This window comes from Zalophus californianus, chromosome 13 (assembly GCF_009762305.2).
Source record: "Zalophus californianus isolate mZalCal1 chromosome 13, mZalCal1.pri.v2, whole genome shotgun sequence".
Lineage (NCBI taxonomy): Eukaryota > Metazoa > Chordata > Mammalia > Carnivora > Otariidae > Zalophus > Zalophus californianus.
In genome coordinates this window covers 11309364-11324678 of record NC_045607.1, presented here as the reverse complement: position 1 = coordinate 11324678, position 15315 = coordinate 11309364, and the positions used below count along the sequence as shown (strand labels likewise).

The 15315-nt window shown below is 39.6% G+C and overlaps 1 protein-coding gene across 14 annotated transcripts in view; it reads right to left on the bottom strand.

The window, feature by feature from the left end:
• Positions 1-15315, bottom strand: part of DENND1A (DENN domain containing 1A) — a 503929-nt gene that overhangs the window by 224476 nt on the left and 264138 nt on the right. For all 14 annotated transcript variants that reach the window (XM_027614760.2, XM_027614750.2, XM_035723489.1 and 11 more), the window contains one exon: positions 11032-11142. In XM_027614760.2, the coding sequence (XP_027470561.2) occupies positions 11032-11100 (69 nt within the window). In that variant the 5' untranslated portion in view covers positions 11101-11142. The remainder of the gene's footprint in view (positions 1-11031; positions 11143-15315) is intronic.

Genomic DNA, 15315 nt, shown 5'->3' with positions numbered 1-15315 from the left:
GTCAACTAACCTCTGCTGATTGAGCAGTACGTGCCCAGCACTGGGAGACGCGCTTCACATCTACGACCACTGAATTCTTTCAACAGGCTTAAGGGTGGGTATTACTACTATCCCCATTTTTACACAAGAGGACAGAAAGATTCAGAAAAATCAAGTAATTTGCCCAAAGCCATATGGTTAGGGAGGATTAAGTACACAGGTAGGAACTGAACAAAAGCATCCTGACTTGAAGTCTGGTTCTCTCTCATACAGCCCTGCTGTCCTTTTTCTTGGGAAAAGATCACCAGCATGGTTGGCTGAATCATCTAGCTGGCAGACTACATAGTTATCAAGATAGCAAAAGAGAAAAAATGTGAGTTTTCATAAAATCTGTACCAACCTAACAGCACAGCCTAATCTCACATCATACTATGGCTCACCAAAGTGACCACACTTTCAGCCTACAGAAACCACAGGAAATCGTGAGTCCTTATTCTTGCTGACTTAGCACCTAGTAGGTGCTCAAATTTCTTTAATAAAATCCATATGACATTTGCCGACATGGGTGCCACTTAGGGCTTTTCAAGCATATTAAGATATCAGTGACTTGAATATTACCCATTAGTGCTTTTTTTTAAGATTTTATTATTTATTTATTTATTTATTTGAGAGAGAGTGAGTACATGAGGGGGGGAAGATCAGAGGGAGAAGCAGACTCCCTGCTGAGCAGGGAGCCCGATGCGGGACTCGATCCTGGGACTCCAGGATCATGACCTGAGCCGAAGGCAGTCCCTCAACCAACTGAGCCACCCAGGCACCCTCATTAGTGCTTTTTGGTAGAGATTTGATTCATAAGAGTCATATAAAAGTAAGCTATAATCAGTCCTTTAACCTAAAGAATATACTATTTCACAAACTGACCACACCACTAAAATAATAAATAAGATTCTTGGCCATGTTCTCAATACAATGGCTGAAAAGAACTCTCACCTCTCTCTCTTTATACACATGCACCCTAAATTACAATGGTGGACTGCATTAGCAACCAACATTATTGACAGCTTACACAGATTATACTTAGCTCTGTCCGATCCTAGACTAGCCAGTGTCAAAATCAAAGCTCTCCTAAAGAGAAACATGGAAACAAAGAATTGTGCTAGCCTGTAGTCATGTCTTCTAAACAAACTTAATCAGGCTCCATTATGTAGTCTCAAAGTGAAAATTAGTCTAATGATGCAAAATAACAGTAATCAAAGAATAAATATTGTTTTTGTCTTATTAGAGAATGGTCTATTCACTGTTTCTGAATCTGGCTGTATATCAATCATTTAAGGAACCTTAAAAAAATAGACTTTTTGTGGTTTCCTGCTTGACCTTTTGAACCAGAATGTCTGGAGGTGGTGCTCCCAAACCTGGATTTTTAATGAATTCTCTGGGTCATTCTAACACAAATAACCCATAGATCGGTGTTTGGGGATCACTAGCAATCTGAATCCTGTGTCTAGTCCAAGGCGGGTGCTTAACGCTCACTGAAGCAATGAGAGCAGAAGCAGGAGAGGAAGAGCAAGAACTAGTTAGGGATACCTTGGCTGGTTGAAATCACAGCAATTTTTAATGTATCACGAATTAAACTGTTGATGCTCTCTATATTACAGAGCCTCTATAACATCTCAAGGTTCTTCATTCTACATATAGTTCAACATGAACAGGAGAAAACTAACTCACACATAATTAAATGAAGAACATAGTTCAAAAGGCAGTTAATTGTATTTACATTTCAAAACCAGAGAAAAACCACATAAATAAAACCTACCAATCTTTTCTCCTACTTCCTGCCGATGGAAGTTCTTTTCATTTCTTTCTAAGTTTTTAATATTCTCTGAGCCACAATAAAATTTTATGTGATGAAGATTAGAGAGGCTACGCTATTTGAAAGTTTGGCTGCAGAGTCTGTATTTCACGCCCTTTCACTACATTTTGTTAAGGATTTCCCTCTTCACCAAGAGGATTAGTTTTCTTCTCACTTCTTTGAATACTCTTCTTAGGTTGTTAGTGTGAACTAGGTTAATCTTTCTTTTTTAACATATAAAAGATGAACAAACAAAATGTTCGATTTATTTTATTTTTTAAATAGAACACTAAATTTAGTCTTAGAATTCTCTGTTTGGTAAGTTTCCAGTTACAAGGTCTTGGCTTCCCTTGAGCACAGTTTGAAACAAAATAATGCAGTTTGTTCCTACGGCTGGAACATGCAGAGTGGAGTGTGCAGGCAAAGAGGCCCTGGCTCTGGTCCAGTATTTCTAACCTTCTTAAACTGCCACTCTCATCTTTGCTTCGAGAGATCGGCAGATAAGCAAACAGGATTAGTTATTTCTAGTCCAGAAGAGCTAGGAAAGCTTGACACACGTCATTCGGGTGCACATCCCATGACACAGGTTGGCATAGGCATGAACAGGTGGAGTTCATCAGGAAAGAAGTGAAAACGAAGCCAAATTCTGAAAACCCACATAGTGCACAACCTGGCCCTTCTTAGGTGACAAGACCAGGTGGTGCCGAGATAATGGAGGCTGTTAGGGGAGTGGGTGGGACAGGCCTGAGGCGAGGTTGGGAGGGCACCCATCCCCACCCCTTCACCCCTACACTAAGTATCACCCATGTTCTCTGGGACTAATACTTAGGAAGAAACTGACAGGGAAAAAAATCAGTTGGGTTTTTTCTTCCCCCTAAATGAGGTACTATCAGAAAAGTCAGTTCTTTTCATAGTTATGGGTACTACATCAATAATTAGGTGTGGAAGCTCAATTAATCAGGTAGTGGTCTTGCCACTAAACTGTGCTTCCTTCCTCAGAACATGTTTTTTTAAAAAGCATCTGCTGAATAAAACAAATATACATTCCTTTGGAAAGTAAATATGCCTTTGTCATCATTTACTGGGTATTCTCAGTTTACAAAACTTCTTATACTACCCCTAAATTATAGAAGGAGCGATTAGGGCCAAAATGCCCAGGGGCTGGAAGGAACTGCAGCACATGAGCCCAGAAGCCACAATGAGTTGGGGAAGATATGCCCCAGGGACGCACTAAGGCTGTGCTCATGGCAGGAGAACGGCAGGGGTGAGGCGCGTATAGGGGCGAATCTAACCATCCTCAGACGGAGTGCGCTGAATCTGAGCAGTGCTCATGGAAACCGGGCTTTGCCTAATAGCGTGAGCGTGTCAGTGAGAAATTCACATATCAGCCTTCTGTTTCCCTGGTGCCGAGTGGTGCCAGGCACAGAGTAAGTGCTCACGAAATCCAAAATAAAAAGCTTTGAATGTGCATTCAAAGGCAATGGGTTTTAATCCCATCTTAGACAAGGCACTTCAACTCTCCCAGTGCCAAACATTTTCATTACAAAAGGAAGAGAAAACCAGCTAGCTTCTAGGGTTGCTCCAAGTACTAACGAATACCTACATGTATGATTAGCACAATGCCAGGCACGTAGTAAGTAGTTCAAAAAGGTTACCTTAAAAGTTTTAACAGGGTGTGAGGGAGAACTGGGGACCTTCCGTATAAAATACAGGCTATGAATTGAAACAAGGGCATTCCACATACTTAGTCCACGGATGTGTTCAACACGACTCTTTGGCAAGTCTTGGAACTATTTACAAGCTACACAAGAAGTTCCTCTAATTACTATACAATCAGGACTGATTTTTTTACCCAAACCAGTATTACTCAGCTCCATCAGCCACCGTATCCTCCAGGCTTGGCTCAGACTATCTTTGTGGCTCTCTAGGAGAATTCTCAAATTCCCTCAGTGGGATGGATATTCTTAACAATGTACCTCTGGCTCCTTTGACAGTTCCCATGCAAGGGTTCTGACAATAGTTTGAGGTAACACCCAATATACAGAACTTGATCCCCAAGGCAAGCACTTTGAAGGGACTTCATCTCTATGTGTAATTCTCCCAGTTGTTTCTTCCTAAAGCCACACAGTATCACAAGGGCCCATCTGCATGTCTGTCTCTCCCATCTAGGACATGGCCTTGGTCAGCTTACTCCATCTCTCTGAGTAGATGAGCCATTCTGCAAAATGGGGATAATATTGAGCTTCCAGGACTGCTGTTGAAATTATATATCACCTCCATAAAGGCCTTATTTTAGACCTACCTGCTATCCATAAGAGTTACCAAAAAGCAACATGAGTTAAACTCAGATATAAAAATCTGGAAGAAAAATGGGGCTTTTGGGCTAGAAGAGATCACAGTGAAGTATTTACATTAGAAGAACAAGATTTAGTTAAGCCTTCCCTATTTATCATTTATAAAGGAAAAACAATCAATATACATTAACTGAGCAGAGAGAACAAAAACTCACATTTTTCTTATACAGAATATCATATTATTGACCAAGAAAGGCTGAAATGAATATTACCTGACTCTGAACTAAACATTGCTGGGCTTGTCTCTATTGACACAGTCATCTTTATAGAAAATGGCACTCTGGAGTGTTTGACAGCTTTTATCTTTCAGATGCTTGACAGTCCTGAGGAGCATCAAGCCTACATCTTATCCAAGAAAATTGAGAAAAATGGGGTTTGCCAAAGTATGATAGGCCACATCTGGGTTCGTCAAGAGAGGGTCATCAGAAACCTCAGGCTATTAAAATAACCTTTGCGTTCCCCCGCTCACTGAAAAGATAATAAAAAGCCACTGTTGAGGAAATAAAAGGCAACAATTAGAAAACTTTCAATTCTGAAATTGGAGAAGTCCAAAGGCTTAGATAAAACTGATATCTGCTCAGCTACTTTATCCCCAAAGAAATTACACATCAGGATGCTGACCACATGTGAGATATAAGGAGATTCCACCTCCCTTCCTGAAAAGGTTTCTACCATCAATCAGTAAATTTCAGAACACAGTTAAAAATCAACTGTTGGTTAAAAAAAGTTTAAGTCAAAGTGATACATGTTTAGAGCCTTAAAAACAAGACAAAAAAGTACAAAAGACTTATACTGAAAAGCAGCTGTCCTTAACCTTAATTCATAGTAATCATATTCGACACAGTATTTATCTCCTTATTTCTAAATAACAATTTCTTGATTTTAAATTTTAAACAATATTTGACTTCCCATTACAGATGTTAATAACTTATTACACACACACACACACACACACACACACACACACACACATATCTATACATGCATGTGCCAGACTATTCTAAGAGTTTTGTAAGTACTAACTCATTTTAATTTTACTTGAGATGAGGTCATTGGTGACCTGAACGAAAGCTGTTTCAGTGGAGAGGACGGGGCTAAATCCTGATAGAAGACTGGGGGGAGGGGAGGAAAGGAATTAGACAGTAAATAGAAATAGCTCTCGAGACATCTTGTTCTAAAAGGGAGAATTAAAATGGGATAAAGGGGGTGTGGAAGTTTTAAGTGTGGGAGATATTATACCATGTAAGCAAGCTCATAAGAATGGCCAGTAGAGAAGAAAACAGTGATGCAGCACAGAGGAGCTCAAGGCTGGAGGAATTCCCTGATGGTTGCAAGAAGGCATTCTTTGACCATCTATCTGAAACCGCAATGCCTGCCACCTCACGCTCCCCATTCAGTCTCCTTCCTTATATCAACACTCCTGAGTACCCATCATTAGCTACTGTACTATGTATTTAACTTACCTAGTTTACTGAAGGTCTACCTACTAGAATTAGATGTAAGCTTTGGGAGGACAGGGATTTTTGCCTATTTTGTTCATGGTTGTATCCCCAGTGCCTAAGAGAGTACCATGAAAAATACTGGTTGAATGAAGTCAGGTGGATAAGCAGAATGGAGGAATAGAGAACTCGGGAGGTTGACAGGTATGGTAGGGGCTCGTGCCACTCTCCTCTGAGGGCTTCCACTAGGTATGTATGGAATTTCAGGTGAAAAATAATTTTCCCCTAGAAGTTCAAGATCCTGTTTCACTGTCTTCTGGTTTCAGGAAGTGCCACTGCCAAATCTCATGCAATTTCAATTCTTAACCTTTGTACAAGAACTGCTTTGTCTCTATAACTGTGTTGTAAAATTTCACAATGAAGGGGCCTGGTATCTTCTTAACTTTTCAAAAATTTTGAAATATATATACATATAAAAGTATGTATATTATATAATCAACTTTTAAGAGAAAAAAACTTAAGAATCCCAAACCCAGTCCCCTAACTTCATGGTTGGCAAACTATAGCCTTAAGGCCAAGTCTGGTCTGCCTATTTGTGTAAATAGAGTTTTGTTGGAACACAGCCACACCCACTAGTTTACGGATTGTAAACTATAAGGTTGCAGTCCAGTAATTATAAGACCATATGGCTTATAAAGCCATATTTACTATTGGACCCTTTACAGAGTAGTTTGCTGATTCCCTAACCAACCTCAAGATAGAAACAATATTTTTGATGTCCCTTATATGCCTCTTCCAAACTCTACTGTTTTCACTCCCTTTGAGGAAACTACCACCTGAATTTTGTGTTAATCATTTCTTTTCATCCCCCATGCAGTTTTTATGTATCCCTAAATAATATACCACTTAATTTTTCTTACTTAAATTTTATGTGAATAAAATCATACTGTATATTCTTCTGTAGCTTCTTTCATCAGAGACCTAATCATGTTGGTGGCTTAGTTCTTTTTCCCTGATACAGTACTCCACTGGATGACTATACCATAATTTAGGGGTTCTCTGTTGGTAGTCATGCAGGCTCTGTCCAGGTTTAAAAGACAAAAGCAAAAACACCAATGCTGCTATATGAATATGCTTGAACATATATCCCTCTACAAATGACCAATGAGTGTGTGTAGGTACGTGTATGTTCCCACACAAGCAGGCATGCACACACCATTTTACCTAGGGATGGGACTGCTGAGTTTTGAGTGTATGCAAATAGTTTTGTGCCGAATACTTTTCAGCGTAGTACATGAATTCTCCAGTACAATTTCAATATAACACTTGACTTTATCAGATATCAAATTTTTACAAACCTAGTGTTTTAATCACTGTAGTTTTAATTTGCTTGTCTAGGATTACTAATGTAGTTCAGCATCTTTCCACATTATTATTAGCCATTTGTGCATTTGTGTTTCTTCTGTCAAATGCCTATTTGTGCTTTTGGCCAGTATTTCTATTGATAGATTTGTCTTCTGCTTTTTAACTGCAGTAATTCTTTATATATTTCAGATATTAATCTTCTGTTGGTTTTACATATGGCAAATATTTCAACTCCAGCTCGTGACGTGCCTTTTCATTCCCCGAATGGTATTTTTTAATGAACAAATATTTGCAATTTTAATCTTCTTCTATATGCAACGTATGTTTCGGATTATTTGATTAAATCCTTCCCTACTCTGAGATCACAGAGATTATTCATTTTGTCTTCCCAAAGTTTTAAAATTTTGCCTTTCACATTTAAGTCTTTGATCCATCTGGAATTCAGTTTTCATATGGTGTAAGAAAGAAATTGTCTCCCTTTCCTTCCCCATGTAGATAATCAATTATTGAAAAATCCATCCATTCCCCCAGATTTTACAGTGCCACCCCTGTCATATATAAAGAGCCCCCCCCCAACACGGCCTATTTCTGCAGTGTCTATCCTGTTCCATCAAGACTATTTGTGTATGCCTGTGCCATTACTAACATCCTAATTACTACAGCTCTATAAAAAGTTTTGATTCTGGTAAAGCAAGCTTCCACAACCCTTTCTTTTTCTTCAAGTATGTCTTGGCTCTTCCCTTGGACTTTTCTGCATTAATTTTAGAATCAGTTTGCCAAGCACTGTATAAAATCCTAATGGGATTTTTGAACGGAACTGCATGCAATCTATAGATCGTTTTAGAGTGAAAGGACATCTTCAATACATCGAGTCTTCCTGTTCATGAACATAGTCATGCTTTTTCTCCATCTCCATTTCCATATGGTGACCATATGAATTTTCCCTTTATTTATTTTTAAAGATTTATTCATTTTAGAGGAAGAGAGAGCACGCGTGTATAAGAGCAAGCAGGGGGAGGGGCAGAGGGAGAGAGAGAATCTCAAGCAGACTCCCCACTGAGCACAGAGCCCAAAGTGGGGCTCAATCTAACGACCCTGAGATCACGACCTGAGCTGAAACCAAGAGTTGGACATTCAAGTGACCAAGTTATCCAGGTGCCTCATGAATTTTCCCTTTTAATATATTAATGTGGTAAGTTATATTAATAGATTTTTCTAGTATTATCAACCTTACATTTCTGGAATAAGTCCAACTTAGTTATTATGAATCATATTTTAAAATACATTTGCTACTATTTTGTTTAAAAACTTTTACAGCTATGTTTATGAGCGAGATTGGCTGATAAACTTTCTTGTAATGTCTCTTCCTTGTGTGGCTGAATGTCAAGGTTATACAATTACCACAAGAGAAGTAGGAGTGTATTCCCTTTTCTTTCTAGACTCTCAAGAAGAAGTCTAAGATTAAAATGATCTGTTCTTGAGATGTTTGATAAAACACACCTGTAAAACCATCTGAGCTGAGTGTTTTGGGGAAAAAAAATTATGTATTGATTCAATTTCTATAAATTAAATAACCTATTCGATTTTTCTTTTTGATTCAATTTTGGTAAGTTGTATTTTACTGTCCATTTCATCTTACTTTTTAAATACCGGCATAACACTGGTAACAGTATTTTCTGTATTTTTAAAAATGTCTGCTGCAAAAAAAAAAATCTCTGCTACATCTGCTCTTTGTGCTTGTCGATTTATTCTTTAGTTCATTTTAGTTTTGGAAGAGAGCAGAAATAAATTTGTGTGTTTAATCCACTATATCTAAACAAAAAATTACACAGAAGGTACATTCTTCCTTATCTATAAGGAGGTGATAATAACAGAACTTACTACACACTGATATAGTGAAGATTAAATGAGTTAATAGATGCAAAGTGCTTAGCACAGTGCCTGGCACATATTAAGAGCCCAAAAATGTCACGATCGGGGTGCGTGGGTGGCTCAGTCGTTAAGCGGCTGCCTTTGGCTCAGGTCATGATCCCATGGTTCTGGGATCGAGCCCCGCACTGGGCTCCCTGCTCAGTGGGAAGCCTACTTCTCCCTCTCCCACTCCCCCTGCTTGTGTTCCCTCTCTCACTGTGTCTCTCTCTGTCAAATAAATAAATAAAATCTTTTAAAAAAAAGTCACATTTAAATTACACTAATATGATGTCTTTTTTTTTGTTCTACTGAAGTTTAATACTCCAATGCAATAGTAACTGGTTGCAGACTAGACTCTTTCAACTGTACTTTTATTCTTTTTTTTTTTTAAGTTTTATTTAAGAAATCTCTACACCGAATGTGGGGCTCGAACTCATAATCCCGAGAGTAAGAGTCACAGGCTCCTCCGACTGAGCCAGCCAGGCTCCTCAACTGTACTTTTATTCTAACTGGCTTCATAAAGATGTAGCAATAAATCTGGATGGCAATCTTCTCATTCCCAAACTGTCTGGGCATTCAAGACCTGAGATTATGAACTGCACTTCTAGTTTAAAATAAAATGCCAAAAAAAAAGCTACCTGGGATGTTTTTCCCTCAAGGGCAAAGGCCATGCTTTTATCACCTACTACGTGCTATGAGCCTGGCACAATCAAAAAACTGTGAGTTCCTGACAAGCAAACAATACCAAAGAAATAATAAAATAATGAAGTTATAATAAAAACCATAAAGAAAACTAACAGCCTCACAAAGTTTTCGTTATTAGGCACCTTGTATTCGTGGGTAAATACACAACTGACTTTATCCATAGACCCTTCATTAGGGAAATTCTCACTATAAGAAGGTCCTTCTACCCTCTCTAACAGAGAAGTACCTGTTAGGCATTCCACTCCCAGTTAATTTCTGTATGCAAGCTTAACCTCAAAAGAAAAATAATACTATAAACAGATATTGAACTTCAGTTAATAATATACATACACAATTATTTAGTGGGATATATACTGATGTCTGTGATTTACTTTAAAATGCATCAGAAAATACAATGGACTGATGGATAGCACATGGGATGGGAAGATGAATAAATATGTGCCAAAGAAAGCATAATCAAATGTTCGTGGCAGAATCTAGATCGGGTTATATGGGTGTTTACTGTAAAATGATTTCAACTTTCTATGTTTGAGAACTTTCATTAATAGAATATAGGGAAAGATATAAACTCTATACCTGTCAAGTTAAAAAAAAAACCTAAAATAAAAAGAATATGAAAAATATTTGTATTATCCATATAGCAATAGTTATTACAATATAAAAGACCTCATTCCAATTTATTAAAAAACAAGAGTCCTATAAGATAAATGGGAAAAGACATTAACAAAATATAAAGGGGAAATAAACCCATGGAAAATATTCAGTAACCTCTAACCAAAGAAAAATAAAGCAAACCTGCCATACCACTTTATGCCTATTTTATTAGCAAAATTTAAACAAATATGCATGAATACACACACAATTCTGGCAAGGCTGCAGTAAAAATGGGAACTCATATATGGCTGGCAGCATTCACTATAAACAAGCACAGTGTGTTTGGGAAGCAGTCTGGCAGTCCTAAGTCACAGTGCTCAGCAAGTCCTTTGACCTGATGGTCCTACTCATTAGACTATGAACCACATCCCTCAAAAGCAGCCAAAAGATGTTCACTGCAGTATTATCTACTAAAGGATGAAACTATGAACAAGCTAAATGGCCATCAAGAGAAGAAAGGTTTAGTAAATGATGACATATCAGTACAATGGAATATGATACAGACATGTAAAAAAATGACAATGATGGAAGCGTATGTGAAAACATGCAAAGTGTTCATACCCAGACCAAATGGAAAACTATAATTGATTGTGAAGCTATAAGAGTCAATGAAAACATGCACTGGCACTGTACAGAAACATGAATAATTAATGAAAATGACATGTTGAGGGGATTGTGGCTGATTTCTTTTCCTAAAATTGTCTTTCATCTTCCCGATACATCTTTCCATTGAAATAAAATAATTAAAAAGCCCATCTCAAGACTGTCTACTCACAGTGCTAAGCTTGCTGCAGACGATGAGAATCCGGCGTTCGTACAGCATACTGGCATACAGATGTAACATGTTGTTTACATCCACGGCCACAAAATATTCTGTCAGATTTCTCTAGAAGAAACAAGAAGGGGAGATTTGTGGCTTATTTCGTTTGTTCTTATTACAAGCGGGATCTTAAAAAAAAGTATGAGAAACAGAAGATTATCAGAAAGCATACTCTCCTCTGCCCCTGTCGTATTCTTTCCACCTGGGAGACCGAATCCCGTGCATGTGTAAAATCATGAAATGCAAAGCTGGAAGAGACCTCAGAGATGAAGCACTTCTGTGTGCTGATTACAGTTTACACGAGGTCACGGGCAGCACCACACAGCTGTGCCTATCGGTTCCGAAAGGTGAGCAGGACAGGAAGTCTACAATCTTACAAATGAGGAAAGCAAGCCTCAGAGAGGGGTGCCAAGACCAAAAAGTCTCATAAGTGATAAAGACAGGACTGCAGCTCAGATCTGCTGACCCCAGATCCTAGAACTTTCCCAATGTGCCGTACCATACATCTAGGCAAGAGAAAGGACCCGGGAACCAAAATGCTTTTTGGCACAGAGCCCATTTCTGTCTGACAGATCCCACCCGCAAAGGCTAGGCATGCATGCTCCTCTCTTGTCATCACTGCGGCATCCCCCTCCTCCATCGTTGACATTGTCTAAAAGGGCTCAGCTGGAATCAGAGCAATTTTGAAGATTTACAATTTCCAGGTATTTCACTCAAAAGGGGAAAAAAAAAACTGCAGACAAGCAGCAGGAAATGGTGACAAAGCAGTATTTTAACTAGCTTTTGTCTGTACCCGGGGCTTCTTTAATTAGTACTATAGATTGGTACTCTTCAGATTTCAGAAAAAATATAATGTGTTTCATTTCTGCAACCCTTTCTATACGCACCTGACTTTAATAATACACATGAATATGTTAATTTCTTCAATGTTACAGGTTTTCAATGCCACACAATATAATCCTCTGAAAATGGAGGGGGTCAGGGAGGGAAGGAACACTACTTGCCAGGGGTTTGCCATTTATAATGATGAAAGAGCTCTAAACCCATAAATTCAAGTAAACCAGGTGGATTTTTACATGCAAAATAGCATAAAGTGCTTTTCAACATATTATGGGTTGGGAATAAGAATGGGCACTTATCTTATGATTTATTGTTCTTTGATTGGAACACCAGGTTAACCATCGACCTTTATAAATAATGAGTGAATTAATAGCTCCATATACTGACTACCTACCAAGTACCAGGTACCATATCAGGTACTTCGTATGTGTAATCTTACGCAGTTCTCACAAAACTCAAGGAGGCATTTCCCCCCCAGTATCGAGATAAAGTAAGTCTGGGAGAGATTCAGTAACTGGTGGAGTCAGAATTTGGACTCAGTTCCAACTCCAGAGCCCATACACTTTCCCTTACATTGTCCCACGTAAGTATTTTTAAACATCTACAATATACAAAGCTTTACATACATTTCACTTAATCTTGAAACCACTCCTTGAACAGGCAATATCATCTCTACAGATAGGAAAACAGACAACAGAGAAAATGAAGTAATAGGACCAAGGTTATACACTATGTGGATCATCAATCTTGGGTGAATTTGTCTCTAAACCTGTGCTCTTTGTTTATATCGGTACAAATAGTAGGTAAAACTTGTATTCAGGAAAGGAAGCATAGCATTGGAACAAAGGAGGATTGAAATACACCTACTGAAAGAGAAAAAGTGTTGCTGTTAAGAACTGTTATCCCATTGAGTAATCCTTCTGTGTTAGACAATAGGTACTTTACCTGTGTTCTCTCTAATCTTCTCAACAACCCTGAAAAAAGGCATCATCATCTCCATTTCTATAGATGAAGAAACTGAGGCCCAGGAAGGGTAAGTAGGCTCCAAAGGTCACCCAGCTAGAAAGGGCAGAGCCCAGTTTCAAAACCAGGTCTCCTGAATCTGAAGCCCTTGCTCTAACCAACACACCAACTTGCCTCCTAACAAACTTGAAAAACAAAAAACAAACAAGCAAGGCAGTCTGAATTAGTCAACAAGTGGGTCTCTTGCCCAGTGGACTGAGGAGTGCTGAGCTAATGATGTCAGGGTGGGGTTCGCTCTGAAGACCGTGACATGGCAGAACTATTCTCGCAAACAAAAATACAAGGCCCTCAGCTGAGCATTTCAGTAAAATGCTTAACTGCTGATGAATTACATCAATTTTTCTTTTAGGAGAGGATGCAAGTAAAAAGAAAATAGAAATGAGGAGCTTAAAGAAGGCCAGAAAGCCCATTAGCACTTTTGACAGATCCAAAGATAACTCTGAAGCCACCAAAACGTGGCCTCAAGAGTCTGCCAAGAAGCTTCACGCTGGGTAGAAATATGTTACACAGCTTGCCGTCCAAATAAGGAGACACGGCGTCAGAGACAAATCCTGCACCTTATTTTGGTGGGAGAAAAAAAAATCATAAGGATACTTTTGTGGATGGGGAAGGAAACATTTCTGAAATCAAAACACCACTTGGTTGAGGCATAACCCCCAGGCCCAATCAGGTTCTGAGAGATTCAGGTGCTTGTTCCAAAAACTCTATACAGGTATGTTAAAAATATGTAACATTTAGCCAAATTCTCTCTAAACTGTCATGTACTTTTTTTGGTATTTCTCATCCCATCTGTGCTGATTACCAAGATATTTGTGTCTAAACAGAAGCTGTCTTTCTTATCTGCTTCCTCCCCTGCCTCTTTCCTTCTGGGATGCCACCCGCCGAGGCGGGTGGGAGTGGGTGGGAGTGGCGACAGCCCTGGGAACTTCGTTCAGCCGTGGGAGCACCTGCGGGGCAGAGCAGGCCTTGGGAGCAGCTGTAGGGAGCATTGACAGTTTCCACCAAACTTCATCTCTGAAGAAAACCCCTTGGCGAGAAGGGTCTCCTCCCCTGTGCCTTAAAGCATCCAGTGGCTTAAGCTCCACCAACCCTCAATTTCTCAAACCTGTCATACCTTTTCATACCCTCAGGCCTTTACTTCTGTTGTTTCCTCCTCCTAGAATGCTCTTCTCTTCCTTGAGGAAACTCACTCACTTTTCAAGACCCAGGTGAAATGTTACCTCCTCCTAAAAAGCTTCCTCGATTCCACATTTGTCAAGCTCCTACACTTTGTGCTGGCATGGTTATTTGTCTCTATCTTATAACCACTTGGTTACAAGTATGTTTTTGTTCCTAGACTGAGGTCCCTCTGGGCAGTGACATCCCATCATCTAGCAGTTTGATAAAAGAATGAATCAATAAGTAAAGAAAGCAATGACTGAAGACCTCAGCTCCTTAGCTGGAGTTTGAGCAGTGTAGCCTAAGAGAAATACACCAGCCTGAAAGACAACGTGGTATATTAGGAAGAACACAGCATTTGATATCAGAAAACTTGGGCCTAGGTTGGATGAAGTGATCAAATGCTTAGTAATGGTGAAGGGCTCATGGTAAAAGAATGGACACTGGCAACTCACAAAGTCATGTAAAATAGCTGGGGGTTGGGGGAGGCTGTTAAAGGTATTTGTGGCTACATTTATTAAAAGTAAAGAAGGGGCACCTTGGTGGCTCAGTCGGTTGGGCATCCAATTCTTGATTCTGGCTCAGGTCATGGATCTCAGGAGCATGGGATCAAGCCCCGTGTCTGGCTCCATGCTGGGCACAGAGCCTGCTTGGGATTTTCCCTCCCCCTCCCCGCCTCACCCTCTGCCTCTGCTCCTCCCCTCCCCACCCCATGCACACCCTCTCTCTAAAAAAATAAAAGTGTAAAGAAATAGGTGGTTTGTTCATCAGGTAATGGGGAGGGGGCTGCATACAGAAGCAGGTATTCATTTCACAGCCAGGTCAGTCATGGGTTTTATGGGTAAGACAAGAGTGTAGGGAATGGGGAATAAGGAGCAGAGGGAGCTCCATGGCACACTGTCCTAGGTCAAGATTGCAGCCAGAACATACTATGAGCTTATATTTCTAAGGAACACAAGGTATACCACTCTCCTAGCACTTTGCTTCAGTGGGACCAAGTCTTCAACCTCCCATTTCTGTCTCCTGTAATCAGCCAATCAACAAACACTTATTTAACTCCTACTAGGTATTTAGTACCATCCTGGGAGCTGCACCTGCAGAGATTAATTAAAGATGATCCCCATTTTCCAGGAGTGTAGCCTGGGAATGGGAATGGCATTAGTATGGTGTGCCAAGTACCATGGTCCAGGCTACACACACTGCAGGGCTGCCTGAGAA